The sequence below is a fragment of the Lynx canadensis genome, chromosome D4 (genome assembly GCF_007474595.2).
Source record: "Lynx canadensis isolate LIC74 chromosome D4, mLynCan4.pri.v2, whole genome shotgun sequence".
Lineage (NCBI taxonomy): Eukaryota > Metazoa > Chordata > Mammalia > Carnivora > Felidae > Lynx > Lynx canadensis.
Genome location: NC_044315.2, coordinates 72,803,275 through 72,821,288, shown reverse-complemented (window position 1 = coordinate 72,821,288; position 18,014 = coordinate 72,803,275). Strand labels below are relative to the sequence as shown.

Here is an 18,014-nt window from a genome sequence, read left to right as displayed (position 1 = left end):
GGATGCTTAACCGACTGACCCACCCAGGTGCCCCAAAAACCATTTTTAACAATATTGGTCTTGGGGCACCTGGGTGGCTCAGTCGGTCAAGCAACCAACTCTTGATTTTGGCTCAGGTCATGATCTCAAGGTGGGTTTGAGCCCAAGGCAGGGCTCTGTGCTGACAGCGTGGAGCCTACTCAGGATTCTCTCTCTCCCTCTCTCTCTGTGTCCCTCCCCCACTTGCATACTCTCTCAGCATACTGTCGCTCGTGCTCACTCAAAATTAATAAACATTTAAAAAACAAACCAAAAAACCCACAAAAACAAACAAAAAACAATACTGGTCTCTGGGCCATCCGAGATTCATTAGATCCAAATTTCTTGAGGTGAGGCCCAAACATCAGCATCATCTAAGAAGTCCTCTGATGATGTGAATGTTTAGTCAAGCCTGATAACCTTATTCTAAGACAGTGCCTCTCAATTTGTAATGTGCATACAAATAACTAAGGGATCATGTCAAAATGCAGATTCTGAGTCAGTAAGTCTTAAATTAGGCCTGAGATTCTGCATTTCCAATGAGCTCCCAGCTAATGTCAATCCCACTGGTCCACAGACCACACTTTGAGTAGCAAGGTTCCACAGTAATAGTAAGGGACACAAACACAGTGGAGACAAGCGTGGCAAGGGTGGGCAAGTGAGAATTCCCACAACATGCCAGGCAGCTCAGGAGTGAAACCATTTGGCAGGGACATAACGCCCTAGGAGAGGATCAGAGAGAGAAGCAGGTACCAAACACAGAAGGCCAGGGCTTGCACCATCACTGTGTAAGCAATGGGAGGTCGCTGCACGGCTTCAGAGATGGGAAATGACACAACAACGCAGTATTTTTAGGAAGGTGAATTCAGGCTACAGTGGTCAGAAAAGAGTAGGCTGATTGTAAAAGCAGGAAAATGAGATAAGATAATCGTACATCTTAATTAGGATGTTGACTAGGACAATAGAAATGAAAACAGATATTAAAAAAAGACAGTGATGCTGCATACAGGAAAGAGATACTTAAGAGGTGAGGCCAAGAAAGGTATGGTTTTAAGTACTCTTGCCACAGAGTGATTTTAAGGTGCTGAAAACAAGAATCCTAAAAATACTTGGGAAGATGACTTTGTAGCTAGACCAGAAGATTTGGGAATCCTAAACCCTGATGTGGTAGTGAAGTCCATCCAGAGATGGTACGGAAGGATAGCAACGGGCAGGGACCGTGACTGGGTGGACCCACAGTTGGAGTCGGAAGGAAAAAGAGGGGGATTCAGAGAGGCAGGGGTAGACCAGGGAAGGACCAAGAGAGGACAGATTCAATTCATTCGATACATATTTATTAAGCATCTGCTAAGTGCCAGGCATCACGCTAGGGAAATAACAGCAGTGAACGGAATGAGACCCTGAGAAAAAAAAAAGAGAGTGAAGAAAAAGAGGAGGGGAGGTTGGTTAACATCATGAGTCACAGAAAATGGGCACTCAACCAGTGGTCTGGAAACCTGGGTCCTAACCTCAGTTCTGCCATGAGCTAGCTGGGTGACCCTGGTCTGACCAATCGCTTCTCTCTCAGGGCCACAATTTCAAGTGAAAAAAAGACGGTCCTGGGTGGATGCCCTGCAGGGCCTCTGCAGCTCTAACTGCCTGGGACTCCACATCAGGAAAACAGCCTTTGCGGGTCTCTGCAGTAGCAAGCGGTAGGGGCAGACCTGGACCACAGACCTGGACACCGAGGCAAGAGGAGGCAGATGGCGAGGCAGATGGGAGAAGTGCGCAAAGACCGCTCATCCGAGGAGCCTGGCGGTGATGGGGAGAGTGAAGGCAGAAGCCAGCAAGCCTTGGGAAACTTCCCTAACAAGGGAGACTGGCATGGTGAGGACGAAGGCTGAAAAAGCTAGAAAGTGAAATGAGAGAAGAGACAGGAGCTAAGTAAGACACAGGAGAGATTGGTTTCATTCCCCCCCACCCCTTCAGAGGAAATGCAACATGCAGTGCCTAGTATAATGCCTAATGTGCGTAAGTCCTCAGAAATCAGGGAGGGGGCTTGGGGAAGGATGCCAATTCTCTAGCAGTGATGGTGGTTAAGAAGATTGGGTTCTGAAGTCAGATAAAATTTGTTTTAAGATTTTTAAAGTCTTAAATCTCTATCCCCAACATGGGGCTCTAACTCACAGCCCTAAGATCAAGAATCCCACACTCTTCATACTGAGCCAGCCAGGCGCCCAGACAGCCCCAAGTTCCCAGCCCCACCTCTCCTCTAGCTCTGTGACTTGGAACAAGTTACTTCTCCTCTCTACATTTTCCTGGCTGTCAAAGGGGATCAAGACAGTAGCTATAGCATAGGGGAATGCACAGAAATGATACAGCAAGGCTCCCAACCAAAGTTAGCGTGCTGTAAATGTTAGCAGCGATTATAAGCATACCCTGCTGTTATCTCTGGGTGAAGGTGGAGATAACGGAGGGAACATATATGCTGGGCACCCTCTATGGGAAAGAGGCCAGAGCAAAGGGAAAAGAAAGTAGAAGCAAGGGTTAGAAAAATGAAAAAGAGTCTCAAGCACACATTAAACATGAAAGGCTGGGCATGGGGGGAGATCACATTGTTTTTCTGGAAACAGGGAATGCTAGAATGTTGACAGGGGATGCAGTAGAGTATTCCAGGCAAGCGCCACCATCAACCCAGACTGGAGAAGCAAGCCCCAGGAAGCAGGCCTCATCACAAGCACACCCAAGGAATCCAATAGTCCTGACCTACAGCACTAAAATGGTAAACGGTAATTTTAACAGGACCTGGAAACCTCTAAAGGAGATAGTCAGGGCCAGCTCCATGGCCGTGTGACCTGTGCTCCCACAGGACTCTGCACTCAGAAGGGTTCTGCACCCTCAGAAGGGTTTAATGCTCTGCTGTCACCATCTTGAAATTCTTTAAAAAAATTTTAACAAGGGGACAAGCATTTTAACTTTGCACTGGGTCCCACAAATTACATAGCCAATCTTGGATACACTAGTAAATAACATTCACCGTATTAACATATGCATAATAAAATCTAAGCGCTGAAAAATCATAATTTCCCATTTCTATCAGACCGGAAAACAATTATTCAGATTCTCACTGAAATCCCAACATTGACCATTAAAAAGATAAAACCTGTAATAGGTAACCCAATGCGTTCTTCATTTTTTTTTTTTAAAGTTTGTTTATTTATGGGGCACCTGGGTGGCTCAGTCAGTTAAGCGTCTGACTTCAGCTCAGGTCATGATCTCATGGTTTGTGAGTCTGAACCCCGCATTGGGCTCTGCACTGACAGCTTAGGGTCTGGAGCCTGCTTCAGATTCTGTGTCTCCCTCTCCCTCTCTGACCCTCCCCTGCTCACGCTCTGTCTCTCTCTCTCTCTCTCAAAAATAAACATTAAAAAAATTTTTAAATAATACGATAAAATAAAATAAAGTTTAATTATTTTGAGAGACAGAGAAAGCACAAGTGGGGGATGAGCAGAGACAGAGGGAGAGAAAAAAAATCCCAAGCAGAGCCCAATGCGGAGCTCGAACCCATGAACCATGAGATCAGGACTTGAACCGAAGTCAAATGCTTAACCAACTGAGCCACTCAGGTGCCCCAATGCCTCCTTCAAACATGCTTTACTCTAGAATTTCTTCAACTCAAAAAATCACTCTGACTACCCTTGTGGCATTCCATGTATACCCCTATCATCATCTTAAACTGCCACGCTTCACTTGTGTCTCCTCTGCCTCCTTTCCTGGGCCTTGACTGCCTAAAGGTAAGGTCATCTTGTTCATCTAGGTATCCCCCAGGTATGACACACAATAGGCCCAAATAAGGCTCCGAGAAATGAACAAAAAGTCCAAGTGCCCTTCACAACTGCTGATACAAGTCACGAAATAAACAAGATTTGCCTGACCAGACAGTGCAGAGAAAGGCTGCTATGTTGCACTTTTTCAGCATAGTTGCTGATGCCAGCAGAATGACCACACACCCAGTTCCTCAGATCACACATCTGCCCTAATGAAATAGCCCTAAAGAAGGCCTAGGCTTCCATGTTTGCAATAAAACAGCTATTCCACAAACATGTTTTTTCTAATTATAGACGTGTCCCAGACTAATGCCATTTCCAGAATTGAGATATCTTCATTCCCAAGGAACATGCCTTACACAGCGCACAGAACAGAGAAGCCACTCAAATGCTTGTAGAATAAATTCATCTTAGAACTTCAACTATGAATATGATTTATTGATTTTAGTAAGAAATCGGCTTTAAAAGTATATATATACCCTCAATGGGGAAAGGACAGCCTTTTCAACAAATGATGCTGGGAAAACTGGGAATCCACATGTAAAAGAATAAAGTGGGACTCTGATTTTACACCATATACAAAAATTAATAGATTAAAATGGATTAAAGACCCAAACCTAAGACCCCAAACTATAGAAATCCTAGAAGAAACGCGGGAGAAAATCTTCATGACATTGGATTTAGCAATGATTTCTTGGCTATGACACTAAAAACACAGGCAACAAAAGCAAAAATAGACAAGTGGGATTATAGCAAACTTTATTTTTTTTTAATGTTTACTTATTTTTGAGAGAGAGAGAGAGACAGAGTACGAGCAGGGGAGGGGCAGAGAGAGAGGGAGACACAGAGTCTGAAGCAGGTTCCAGGCTCTGAGCTGTCAGCACAGAGCCCGACACAGGGCTTGAACTCATAAACCGTGAGATCATGACCTGAGTTGAAGTCCGACACTTAACCAACTGAGCCACCCAGGCACCCCAGATTATAGAAAACTTAAAAAAATTGTGCCAAAGACACAAAGGCAATCTGTGGAATGGGAGAAAATACTTACAAATCATGTATCTGATCAGGGTTAATATCCAGAATATAAAAAGAACTTGTATAAATCAACAATAAAAAGTCAAATAATCCAATATAAAAGTGAACAAAGGACTTGAACAACCATTTCTCCAAAGAAGATACGCAAATGGCCAGAAAGCATATGAAAAGATGCCGAGCAGCACTAACCATCAGAGAAATACAAATCAAACACAACTTCACATCCATTAGGATGCCTACTATCAAAATAACAAGTGTTGATGAGGATGTAGAGAAATTGGAACCTTTGTGCACTTTTGGGGGGGGGACTGTAAAATGGTGCATCTGCCATGGAAAACAGTATGAAAGTACCTTAAAAATTAAAAACACAATTACCATATGATCCAGCAATCCCGCTTCTGGCTTTGTATTTAAAAAAAAAAAAAAAGAAATGAAACCAGGATCTCAAAGAGATCTTTATACATCCATGTCCACCGCAGAATTATTTACAAGAGCCAAGGTAGAAGCAAACTAAATGTCCACCAGAAGATGAATGGATAAAGAAATGTGATAGACCCATACAATGTAATGTTATTCAGTCTTTAAAAAGAAGAAAATCCTGTCACATGCTACAACATGGATGAACCTGGAGGACCTTATTCTAAGGAAACAAGCCAGTCACAAAAAGATAAATACTACACAATTCTATCTATATAAGGTGTCTAAAGGAGAGGTATCAAACTCATTAAGACAGAAAATAGAATGGTGGTTACCGGGAGTTGGGAGAGGGGGGAGATGGGAGTGTCTGCTAATGGGTATGATGAGGTATGTTTGGGGTGATGAATATTCTGGAATTAGAAAATGGTGAGAGTTGCACAGCCTTGTGAATATATTAAACCACCACACTGTGTGTTTTTTAAAAAGTGGTTTTATAGTCTGTGAATTATATCTCAGCTTTTCTTTTAAAAAGCATTTATACCTTAGGAAATCTAGTTTTACTTTTTGACCTGTTTCTCCCAAAATTTGTTTTATTCTTGCCACGATGATTCAGCCAGTCGCTAAAGCTTCTGACTCGAGAGTCTCCCTTGTAAGTAGTCTTTTACTGTTTGCCCAGTACACCTCCTAGCTGCTCGGGGACCTTGTAGCTGGAGTGAGAGCTGACTTTCAGACTCTTTCCCCCCACGGTCGGACCTCTGGGCCAAGTCTGGCTCATCACAATACTTCAGGCCGCTGGCCCAGTAGATTGGTCTCAGACTGGGGGTGTAACCCAAGCCAGGTCTCCCTGAGATTTTTCCCTGTGTGAGAGATTCACTCCCCCTCTGGAGGCACAGCTGTAAACTGTGAGGGATGGGAGCTGCCAGTTGCCCCATTTCCCTCCCTCACGGATAAAGCTGCTCTGAGAGCCTGAAACGGACCCTTGGGAACACTCGGACCCAATTCCAGCTCATTTCTGTGGTTCAAGTGAGCCCGTCCACAGGCTGACCTTTTTGCTTATTAAGTTAGTGAGAGCTGGCTTTCTCTCATTTGCAAACAAAACTCCTGAGTAATACACTCCTTGAGATCAGTGAGTCAAAACTCCACTTAAACTGTCTCCTCCCCCAACCCTCTGCTGCCACAGTCTTCTCCCTGGACTACCAGCCTCTTGAGTCGACCGATCCTATCCCAGCTAGAGCTCAGTCACAGTGACCTAACAAGCGTGGCCCTGCACCTTCCCTGCTTAAAATACGACTGGCCTCCCCATCGCTCAGGATAAAGCCCTTCCTGTTTGCCATTATAGCCGGCCAGCTGCCCACTACCTACCTCTCGAGCCGCACTACTCAGCAGCCCTCTCACGGGCCACTCATGCAACCAGACACTGCCAACCAAGCTTTGGCACACGCTAGCTTTTCCGCCCGGGTTACTGTCCCTTCCTCTGTCCATTTGTAAAAGAACTACTTCTCCATTCTTCACCTCAAACATCATCTCCTTTAGAAAAGCCACCATCCCCCTAAGCATCCCTGCGTCTTACGTTCATCATAACCATAGTCAAGACTGTCAGTGCCCCACCCGTATCTCCTGGCCCTGACCAGTTCAGTGCCCACTGGCCTGACTTCCAAATGCCAGCACCTGCTTTTCCTGGCCTGACTGCCTCCCCTACTTTGCCCACCCATGGAGCAGACTGGAAAGTGCTTGGGGATTAAATGCCCAAACACCCCATCCATGGAGCGCTCAACCAACGACTGACAAGGTTACTGTCTGAAGACCCAGCTGCCTCACCGGGGTTGTGGGTAACGGAGGCGTGTGTTCGGTACAGGCTCCAAGGCTTCCCAGGGTAACACTCAGCCGGGCTCAGTGGAAACCGGCTTGGTAGCTTACCTTTTACTGGTGCCTTCTGTTCCCTGTCTCACTTTCCTTTACCTCTCAAATAAACTACTGGCAGTTAAATCCTTTCTCAGGGTCAGCTTCTAAGGCAATACAAACACCTGGCATTTACACGGTATTTACCGTGTGCCAGACACTATTCTAAACACCCAATCTTCAGGACACCCCCGTAAAATAACCCGAAATTTACCTAGGGGGACACTGAGGCATTACAAGGTTAAGAATTGTGCCCCAGGCCTCAGAGCTAGTAAATACATTTAGCATTTTTCACATTCTGTTGCAACCATCTCTTCTCCACTGGACCAAGAACCTCTCGAGGGAGGTTCCTACTTTTTTCATCTTTCTCAACGTCCTCAGCATCTAGCAGAGCTAGGCAGGCAGGCACATGCTCGATAGATAAAGGTTTTTTAAAGTGCCTGCACTCTGCTACCCAAACATGCTGTTTCTCTTGCCTCTGTGTCTTTTCTCAAACAGGAGTCCTGAAACACCGTTTCTCATATCCCTCTTGCCCTTTTCTTTTTTTTTTTTAAGTTTATTTATTTATTTTGAGGGGAGAAGTAGGCAGAGAGAGAGGGAGAGAAAGAATTCCAAGCAGACTCTGCACTGTCAGCACAGAGCCCGAAGCGGGGCTTGAACCCACAAACCGTGAGCTCATGACCTGAGTCGAAACCAAGAGTCAGAAGCTCAACCGACTGAGCCACCCAGGTGCCCCTTCTCTTGCCCTCGTCCACACACCCCCCTCCCAGACCACCCCTGCCACCACCACAGAACAGCAATTCTTGATCACTGCTCTGGCGGCCAAAATAAGGAATTCTGTGGGGCAAGGCTGACACCAGACAGCATATGACCCCTCTAGTATCTAGTAAACGAACCCCATTGCTCATTCATCAATCAGCGCACCTTCGCCAAGCTGTTATTTCTGCATTTTCATACAAGACATCTGTCTTCTTCCCTGTAACCCTCACTAATAATGTTCAAGTCTCCCCTATCCTACACCCTTCCCTTCACCCTGTGTTCCCCTCCAGCCACCACCCTTCTTATTACCAAACTACCACAACCCCCTGCCTTGCATTTGATTGTCGGTCTCCACGTCACCTTCTGCATCGTCCACTGCCATCTCTAATTGGATCTACTGGGGTTACGTGTCTATGTAATGAAGAAGGGCTTTCCAGAAGCAGCGTTTGTGCTAAGGCTTTCAAAGGTGGGGTTCAGACAACCTCTGTCCTTACTCCTGACCTCAAACTGCACCCTAGTCATCTCTCCACTTCCTGCTCACGCTTGCGCCCCAGTCCGTGTGCCCCTCTCCGGGAGGGCACCAGTCACCCCCACTGCACCAAAACAAGCCATCCTTAATGTCCTACTCTTTCCTCTTGCAGGCAACGGCCCCAACCTAAATCCCCGGCTAGCACTCCCACGACATCTTTCTCTGCCAGTCACTCCCCGTCCCAAGCACTGACCGCACGTTCGCCCTCTCGAAAACCCTCCAGGGTTGGCTACTGCCTAAGAAATAAAAGCTAAGGGGTGGCCTGGGTGGCTCGGTCGGTTAAACATCCAGCTCTTGATTTCTGCTCAGATGGCTCAGGTCACGATCTCCCGGATAGTGAGTCCGAGCCCCGCGTCTTCGGTCACCTCCTGACCGGTTTCCCTGCCTCCTCTCTCACTAATCCCCACTCTAGACCCTCAAAACCCATCCCAACACATGACTAGACTCAACCCAACTCCAGCGGGCACAGGTCTTTCTCATCTCAGGAGCTTTGCTCCAGCTACTCCGTCAGCCCGTGACGCTTTGCCCACTTAGACCAAAAAGGCTCCCCAAACTCCAAGGACCTCGTGAAGACACCACCTCTGCCACCATAGCTGATGCGTAGGCATACACCCTGATGGTGGGGCTGACCAACAGGAACAGAGCACCGTAGCTGATGCACAGGACATCACCACAGAGCCCAACACCAGGCTCAAACCCATGAACTGCGAGATTGGACTGAGCTGAGCTGAGCTGAGCTGAGCTGAAGCCAGACGCTCAACCACCCAGGCGCCCCTCGGTCAACATTTTTCTGAAGTGTCAAGTGACAAACACAATTCAAAACAGTGTCAGTAAAAGGGAATCCGTGACCTTCTGGAACCAAGAGGCAGTGCTAGCTTCAGGCATTACCAGCACAGGCGGATCCAGGACTCAGGTGGTCTTCAGGGCCTTTCCCCCTCTTTCTCTCCCAGCTCCACTTTCCTCTCTGGCCTCATTCTTCAGCGGGCACTCTCCACACTGCAGCAAACAGAGGTTCACGGGCTACCAGAAAGAGATGCTCTTTCCACCAGCACCCATCTGAGCAAAGACCCAAGAAAGACTGTTTGGCTCTGCTAGAGTCTCATGCCCACCAAGGAAGATATTTTGGTCAATGGAAGATACTGATGAAAGACCAGAGAGGCCAGTGTGTTTCCCCCTGCCCCCGACACCCCCCAAACACTTTCCCTCTGGTTCAGATAAGCATCCCTGGCAGCAGCTGCTTCTCTCCAGGGTTATCCCCCTCTGTGGACCCCACTCTTGTTGAGCAGCCCTGCCACAGCTCTAGTTCCCACAGAAGCTCCTAGATTCTACACCACCTCCTCCCATTGACCCTCCAGCACTGACAGTGACAGCAGTTTCCTTGCGGTTGCTTCTCTCCGGGTTAATCTCACCATCTTCTTGACTTCTCACATTTTTCATCACTGATGTGATCAATTCGCTGGATTATAGGCTCTCAGCTGGAAACACCTAAGGGGCCTTTCACCCTGACCTGACCACAACTGACACAGACATTGACAGAGAATGGGCAGAAACGCACAAGAAAATACGGAGAGTACAATACCTGGGGATAACCACCATCAGCACCTCACATTTATTAAAGGCTCACTACTTATCAGGCACTACTCTAGGCATGAACTCCTCAGATCTTCCTATCAACCTTGTGATACAGGTACTTCTGTTATCCCCTTTTTACAGATGACGACACGGAGGCTCAGAGAGGTTCACAAAGACTGAAGACAGGCGGGGCTGGGATTTGAACGCAGACAAGCTGGCTCTGGAGTGCCAAGCAAAGAGTATTTCAAGTAAGAGGGTACTCAACAGCGCAAGTGCAACCTGCCAAGAGGTTAGGATGGATAGGGACCGTGAAGCACCTACTGGATTTTGCGAGAAGGAAGTCACAAGGGGACTCGGCTAGTAAAGTCAGAAACCCGACAGTGGCAGGCTGAGGAGTTAGGAAGAGTAGCAGACCTTACTTTCAACAAGTCTGTCTGGGGGCGCCTGGGTGGCGCAGTCAGTTAAGCGTCCGACTTCAGCCGGGTCACGATCTCGCGGTCCGTGAGTTCGAGCCCCGCGTCGGGCTCTGGGCTGATGGCTCAGAGCCTGGAGCCTGTTTCCAATTCTGTGTCTCCCTCTCTCTCTGCCCCTTCCCCGTTCACGCTCTGTGTCTCTCTGTCCCAAAAATAAATAAACGTTGAAAAAAAAATTAAAAAAAAAACAACAACAAAAAGTCTGTCTGTGAAGAGCAGTCACAAAACAGATCACGAAACGGGGTAAGAAAACAAAAGGCATCACGGCAAAGTTTTCTTTACTCCTGGTTTAAGAAGCAAGGGTGACCTGAAGATGTTTATTAATGTTTATTTGTTTTTAAGAGAGAGAGAGAGAGAGAGAGAGAGAACACGAGCCAGGGAGGGGCAGAGAGAGAGGGAGACACAGAATCCGAAGCAGGCTCCAGGCTCAGAGCTGTCAACACAGAGCCGGACGCGGTGCTTGAACTCACAAACCGTGAGATCATCGCTGGTGCTGAAGTCCGAGGCTTAACCGACTGAGCCATCCAGGCGCCCTGAGTATGTTTATTGATAGAATGAGCCAGGTGAGAGGGAATGTGAAGACACAGAAATGGGTGAGGATGATGAACGGAGTGAGGTCTCAGAGAGGCCAGAGGGGGCAGGCCATACAGTCCAGGGGTGCCTTAGAACCCCTTCTACAGCAACTGGGGCAACCAAGAAAGAATGGCTACGGATTCGCATCATTTCATAGTCTGGAAAAAGGAAGGTCTTTTATGGTGGCTTCTGTCTTCTCATCAGCAGAATGGGAGGGTAGAATGGGGGGAGGGGGAGGTGTGAGGAACAGAGAAAAGCGTCAGATCAGCCATGGCACAGAACGGGAGCCTCTATGGAAAGAAAGGAGTGCCCAGCACCACTGAGGCCCCAGTTGTGGTTAAAACCAGTGAATTTACACTGGCAGCAATTCTCAAGGTGCAGGAAAAGATCTGAAGCAATGGAATGATCCAGGCTGGGTGTAAAAGGAGGAGAGAAGGGAGTCGAAGAAAGGAAGTGGAGGGAGCAACTGATGAGATGAGCCACCCCATCTAAAGGAGGGAGGTGAGGGACACTTGGCTGGCTCAGTCAGAAGAGCAGGTGACTCTTTATCTCAGGGTCATGAGTTCAAGCTCCATGTGGGATGTAGAGATTACTTAAATAAAAAATAAAAATACAAAATAAAGGAGGGAGGGAAGTACAAGTGGTCAGAGAACAGGTGCAGACAGTAATGACTAACTGAGGGGACGGTAAGGCAAGAGAAGATATCTGATGGCATTATCTCTGAGCCCGAACCGTTCTGGGCATTGTAGCGCAAGGCTGTGGCCAGGGAGAGGGCAACTGAATTAAAAAAGAGGTGAAGGTGGGTGCAGATTCAAGTCAAGAAGCTGATAGTTTTGTAGGTTTGAACAGAGTCACCGTGAGGTGAGGGCATGACTTGAGAAGACAGTGACTTGGGGTCTAGAGATTTTAATGAAGAAGAATGATAGGCCGGCAAGTTAGAAATGACAGGGAAGAAAAAGGTCGTGGAAGGCCTATAACGGACATTTGTTTCTGCTTGCCTCACATTCCTTTGTTCCTCCTTCTGTTAGCAGCCTCCTGATCCTGCTTTGGTAACCACCTCCATCCTCCCCAGGCACACATGGGGCTTCTAAAATACTAGTAATATTCTTGTGGGTGCCTGGCTGGCTCCATTGGTAGAGTGTGCAACTCTTGATCTCAGGGTTGTGAGTTCGAGCCCCACATTAGGTGGAGATTACTTAAAAATAAAATCTTTAGAAATAAATAAATAAGGGGCACCTGAGTGGCTCGGTCGGTTAACCATCCTACTTCAGCTCAGGTCATGATCTCACAGTCCATGAGTTCAAGCCCCATGTCAGGCTCTGTGCTGACAGCTCGGAGCCTGGAGCCTGCTTCAGATTCTGTGTCTCCCTCTCTCTCTGCACCACCCCACTCCCCCACTCATGCTTTGTCTCTCAAAAATAAATAAATGTTAAAAAAAAATTTTTAAATAAATAAATAAAATAAAATAAAATACTAGTAATATTCTCTTAATCTGGGGGGTAGGAACATGAGTGTTTATTGTTCTTTAAACCGTAGAGATACATTTTATTCTTCAAACCATATGGATACATTTTATATACTTTGCATGTACATTTCACAGTTCAAACAAACAGACCTACCAAAAACTTCCCTTCTCCTCTCTCCAAAGATGAGGACCTGTGCAGGTCTGGGCATCAGAGTTACAGAGCTTGGTTTCGGCACTTACCCGATTTAGGCCCATGAGACAGCAGCCCAGGGCTTTTGCTGGAGCGCTCAGCAAAGAGGTGCTCTCTTCCTGCTGAAGTTGTGAAGCTTATGTGTAGAAGGTATCCCTTCACTAGCTTGAGAATAAAACTAACACAGAAGAAAGCGGAGCCAAGAGATGGGGTGACAGATTCCCAATATCATTTGAATACCTAGTTCCAGCCACTCCTGAAGCCAAAATACCTGGGGCTTTACAAAAACATAAGCCAGGAGGCTTTTTTTTTTTTCCCCCTTCGGCCAGTTTGCACTTGGTTTATGTCCTTTTAACTAAAAGGAAATGAATTCAGTGGAAGAGCCAAATAAAGGATTCTCAATTCAACAGCCTGTGTGAGCCTTTTCAACATATAAGTCAAATCACGTCCCTCCTTCTGCTGGAGACACTGCAATGGCACTCAAAGTAAAGGCCTGTTCTCAGGGTGACCTATGAGGCCCTACACAATCCGGACCCTTCCCCTCTCTGCTGTCGGCCAACTCTCCACTGTTCACTCTGCCCCAGCCACACTGGCTTCTGGGCTCTTCCAGTCCACACTAGGCAGATGCCTTCAAGACTTTGCTTTGGCTGTTCCTTCCACCTAGAAGGACACTCCTCCAGATATCCACTCGCTAACTCCATCCCTCATCTCCTCCAAGTCTCTACTCAAATCTCAAGTTCTCAGTAAAGCCTCTCCAAATCCCCCTCCCACAGCCAGTGATCCTGACTCCCCTCATCCTACTTTTTCTCCCTCCCGTAGCATTCTTTATATAACATAGTATATAGTCACAAAAAGTACCCCATGAGGGCAGCGGTATTCACTGGTTGACTCATCTCAAGTTCCTGGAACAGTGCCTATCTCATAGTAGGTCCTCAAATACGTGAATGAACAAATAAAATGACATGAGCCTCCAGGGAGCAGAGCTTTGTTTATAAAAGGCAGTGGAGGGGCACCTGGGTGGCTCAGTTGGCTAAGCGTCCAACTTCAGCTCAGGTCATGATCTCATGGTTCATGAGTCTGAGCCCCGCATCAGGCTCTGTGCTGACAGCTCAGAGCCTGGAGCCTGCTTCGGATTCTGTGTCTGCCTCTCTCTCTCTCAGCCCCGACCCCACTTATGCTCTCTCTCTCAAAAATAAATAAACGTTTAAAAAATTTTTTAAATTAAAAAAAAAGGGCAGTGGAGAGAAAGGAAACTGACCTCCATCTCCTGATCCTGATATAAGTGGAGTACAGGAGGAAAAGACAGCTCCATTTTGAAGACTTTGGCAGAAGCAGTAACCTAAGAGGGCAGGAAGTAGGCAGAAGAGTTCAGTGAAGAGGTTGAGGATGTGGGAAGAAGGGTTGTTAACCACAGCTGGGGCTTGAGCGGGCTTGGTGTTAAGTTCTGGGAGGCACGCAGGAGTTGGAGGCTGAGTCAGGGGAGAAGTAGCCCAGAGTGGTTTGCAGATGAAAGTAAAAAAGCGAGGCAGGTCAAGTGGTTTATTTACATTTTAGGAGGAGATGAAGGATGTGGTGATAGAAGGCCTGGTGAGTTCAGCTGGCATGAAAAGAATTCACGCAACCCTGGGAAGACAGGAAGGATTCTCCCGTAGCTCCAAGGTTTGGATGATTTTCAAAGGCAGTGGATGAAAAGGGCATATTTGGTTGCTGCTCCTTCTCAAGCAAGCATCCCAGATGCCACTCAGTAGCGTCTGCTGGACCGAGACACAAGACTTCCCTGTGCTTGGCAACATCCTGGGCCCACAGGAAGCAATTCTCCTCCGCATAATACAATAACCCTGCACCACGAGCAGCCTGTCAAACCCTCGTTCTCCAATCCCAGAACTCACTCTGAACCAGGCATCCAGGGTCACGACGCACTGTCCAAAAAGGCAAGAAAACAGGTTTCTTTTCAAAGACCGATCACAGCACTCAGCTTTCCTACCTGTCCTCCAATGACCCGCATGCTGCCTGGGCAAGAGAAAGCAGGGCAAAGAGAAGCCTTCCTTCCACTGGTCCTGACTCACCTCTGTTGCATGCTAGCTTCTCTCTACAGAAATTTCTCCAGAGTTGCTAGAACATACATGCACGCCAAGATTCAAGGAAAATATTACTTCCAGTCAAAGAAAGAAATTACATTACTTAGCCTCCAAGGAAAAGTGGCTTACTATAAATCAGGCCCTTGGGAGTGATGTCATTTTGATGCCTCTTACAGCTGTATGGAGACTTATTAAATATTCAATAATTAATAATAATGGCTTCAAGACTGTCTTCTCATAGAACCGGAAGCCAGGAGTAATTAGACTTGGGCCTGACTTCCTGCCCACCAACAAGACCTTGGTGGTACAGGGCATTTGTCCTCCCAGTATTTATTAGTAAAATGCCCATATTTCTGACACAAGTGTCCTCCAAGAGTGGATCGCTAAGCAAATGTTTAAAATAGCCATTAGTGGGGGCACCTAGCCGCCCCAGTAAAAAAGAGCCATGTGACTCTTGATCTCAAGGTCATGAGTTCAAGCCCTACGTTGGGTATCGCAATTAGTAAATAATAATAAATTTTAAAAACCTTTAAAATAAATGACTAAAATAGCAATCAGTGTCATCCAGCATTCAAGATAGCCAGATAATCCCTGTCTCCTGATATATTTTTTAAAGATTTTATTTATTTTTTTTATTTGAGAGAGGCATAGAAAGAGAGAATGTGAGGCGTGTGCACACATGGGGGCAAGACAGAGGCAGAGGGAGAGGGAGAGAGAGAATCCCAAACAGACCCCATGCCCAGCACAGAGCCGGACACAGGACTTGATCCCACAACCCTGGGGTCATGACCCGAGCCAAAACCCAAAGTCAGATGCTCAACGGACTGAGTCACCCAGGCACCCCTACCTCCTATATTTATACCCTCTTCCCACTTTGTACTAGCAGTGTGATCAATAGAATACGGCAGAATTATGTCACTTCCAAGATTAGATCATACAAGAGTATAGCTTGAGTCTTGGGATCACTTGCTCTCTTGGACCACATTCTCTGGGGGATAACTAGCTGCCATGGCAAGCCGCCCTATAAAGAGGAACTAAGGCCTGTCAACAGCCAAGTGAATGAGCCTGGAAGCTGATCCTCCCCCAACCCAATCTTCAGATGACCCCAGCCCTGGTCAATGCCTTGACTGCTACCTCAAAAGAGACCGGAGTCAGAACCACCCAGCTCAGCTGCTCCTGGATGACACGACACTATTGACCCACACAAACTATCTGCGGGTGCTAAATGTTGGTGTAATTTGTTACACAGCAATAGATAATTAATTCACTATCCTGAGAAGGAAATCAGAAGGTTTAACTTCGTATCCTACATGCACACATGCATGCAGGAACAATTTGTCTTTAAGAGAGTAACAAATTATTCTTTCAGTCATTTGACAATCACTTATTGAACGTCAAATATGGGCAAGGTATTTCCAAGCAACATAACTCTTCATACAGTTTGTCATCTATAAAATAAAGAGAAATAATCACAAGGAACCCCCTCCCCCACAACACACACCTCAACCTGCTCAATTCATTGGTTTAATTAGCTTTTTAAGTCTTTTTGCTCTTAATGCTCTACTCCCCACTCCTGGCTTTCATAAACTCTTTCAGGAAGGTACATCAAGTCCCCCTCCATAGCCATTTTGAGTGCTCAGTGCACTAATACTCATTTTTATTGTATCACATGCCCTCCCATCTACGGGGGAAAGAGGTCCCCTCTGATTGCATTTAACATTGGGGCAAGGAGGAATTCATTCAGTATTTTACTGGGAGGAGGGAGTCCTGATCACAAGTGTTGAGAACAATTCTAATTTCTGCATATCGGTGAGTAGGTGGCCACAGCAGCGCTGAGAGAATCACAGCTCAAGTCCTGGTCACAGCTGAAATGGCCATGGGGCAGGGGGTCATGGGGATGCCGCCCCTCGCCCTTCACCGTACTCTGCTGTCTCTCAAAGCAGCAGGGTTATTATGCCGCTCTAAGAATATCAGGAGCTTCCTTCTGCACAAAGAAGGTCAAAGGGCGAGCTTTCCTTCCATCAACCACAAAAAACGGGCCTCTGACAAAACTAAACAGTGTGGAAGGCCGTGAGAGGTGAAAGAAAGAGCCCCAGACAGAAAACCACAGCGAGACTCTCCCCACCCGCCGGCCGGGGTCTGAGTCAGGTGACTCCTCGGGGCACACAGCAAACCTAAACAAAGATCACTCCCCACATGACAGAGCGTGAGGAAGACGACTCGGGCAGCAAGACCAACGCTGCCGCTCCACCAGGGAAAACCATTAACTCTTGCTTCTTTGCAGTGCCAGGAAAGTAGGGGAGCTACAAGTCACCCGGCAGCTCAGCCTTCGCGGATGCACCGGGAGGAACTCGGGACCCCATCCCAGGGCACACGCGCCGGGCACTGCACACCCGCCACTGGCCGCACCACGCGGCCAGGACCCCTCCCCTCCAGCTGTCACCCGCGCTCGCGACCCGTCACGGCGGGGCATGCCCGCCCCCTCCTGCCGCCCCCCCCTGCGGCTACGACCCCGCGGGGGCGGCCGGGAGGGACGATTTTCCGATGGCTCTGGGGAGCCAGGGAACGCCCGCCCCCGGGCAGGGGCGCCAGGGTGGGCGCGGCCCGGGGCCCGGAGGGAGAGCTCGGGGTCCACCATCCCCCGCGAGAGCGAAACGCGCCTCCCGGTCCCCAGCCCCGCGCGCCCCACCTTGTCGCCGAAGCTGCGGGCCATCAGCAGGTCCGGGCTGGGCGTGCTGTCGCCGCCCACGGCCTCCTCGCTGCTGGAGCCGGCCAACGGGTGCGGCATGTCGAGCAGGGAGTGGGGCCCGGTGGACGGCAGGCCCTTGGGGGGCCCGCCCGACATGGCGCGCACGGCTCGGGACGCGCCGCCGCCGCTGCTTCCTCCTGTGCCCGCCGCGGCGGGCTTCCCCGGCGCCCGCGCCCAGGCCCCGCTCGGCCGCGGTCGGTCGGAGGCCCTGCACCGGCCGGGCTGAGAACCACCCCCGCCGCCGCCGCCGCCCGCCGGCTCGTGTCTACCCGCGAGGCTCCGGGCCCGGCTGCGCTGGGCTGCTCCGCGCCGCGCGCCCCCGCTCCGCGCCCGAGCCCGCCGCGGTTCGCTCGCACCTTGGCCGGGGGCGCCCAGCCAGCTCCGCCACGCCGCCCAGCCCGCTCGCGGCCCCGCCCCCGCGGCGCCTCGGCCTGCCCGGGAGGAGGGGAGG

The 18,014-nt window shown here is 48.6% G+C and overlaps 1 protein-coding gene across 2 annotated transcripts in view; it reads right to left on the bottom strand.

Moving 5' to 3' along the window:
• The window catches only part of SNX30 (sorting nexin family member 30), a 116,790-nt gene extending 99,016 nt beyond the window's left edge, over window positions 1–17,774 (bottom strand). The window contains exon 1 of one of the 2 annotated variants that reach the window (XM_030292693.1): window positions 17,504–17,774. In XM_030292693.1, the coding sequence (XP_030148553.1) occupies window positions 17,504–17,659 (156 nt within the window). In that variant the 5' untranslated portion in view covers window positions 17,660–17,774. The remainder of the gene's footprint in view (window positions 1–17,503) is intronic. The other variant, XM_030292694.1, reaches the window with a different exon arrangement.
• Between the last annotated feature and the right edge of the window lie 240 nt (window positions 17,775–18,014).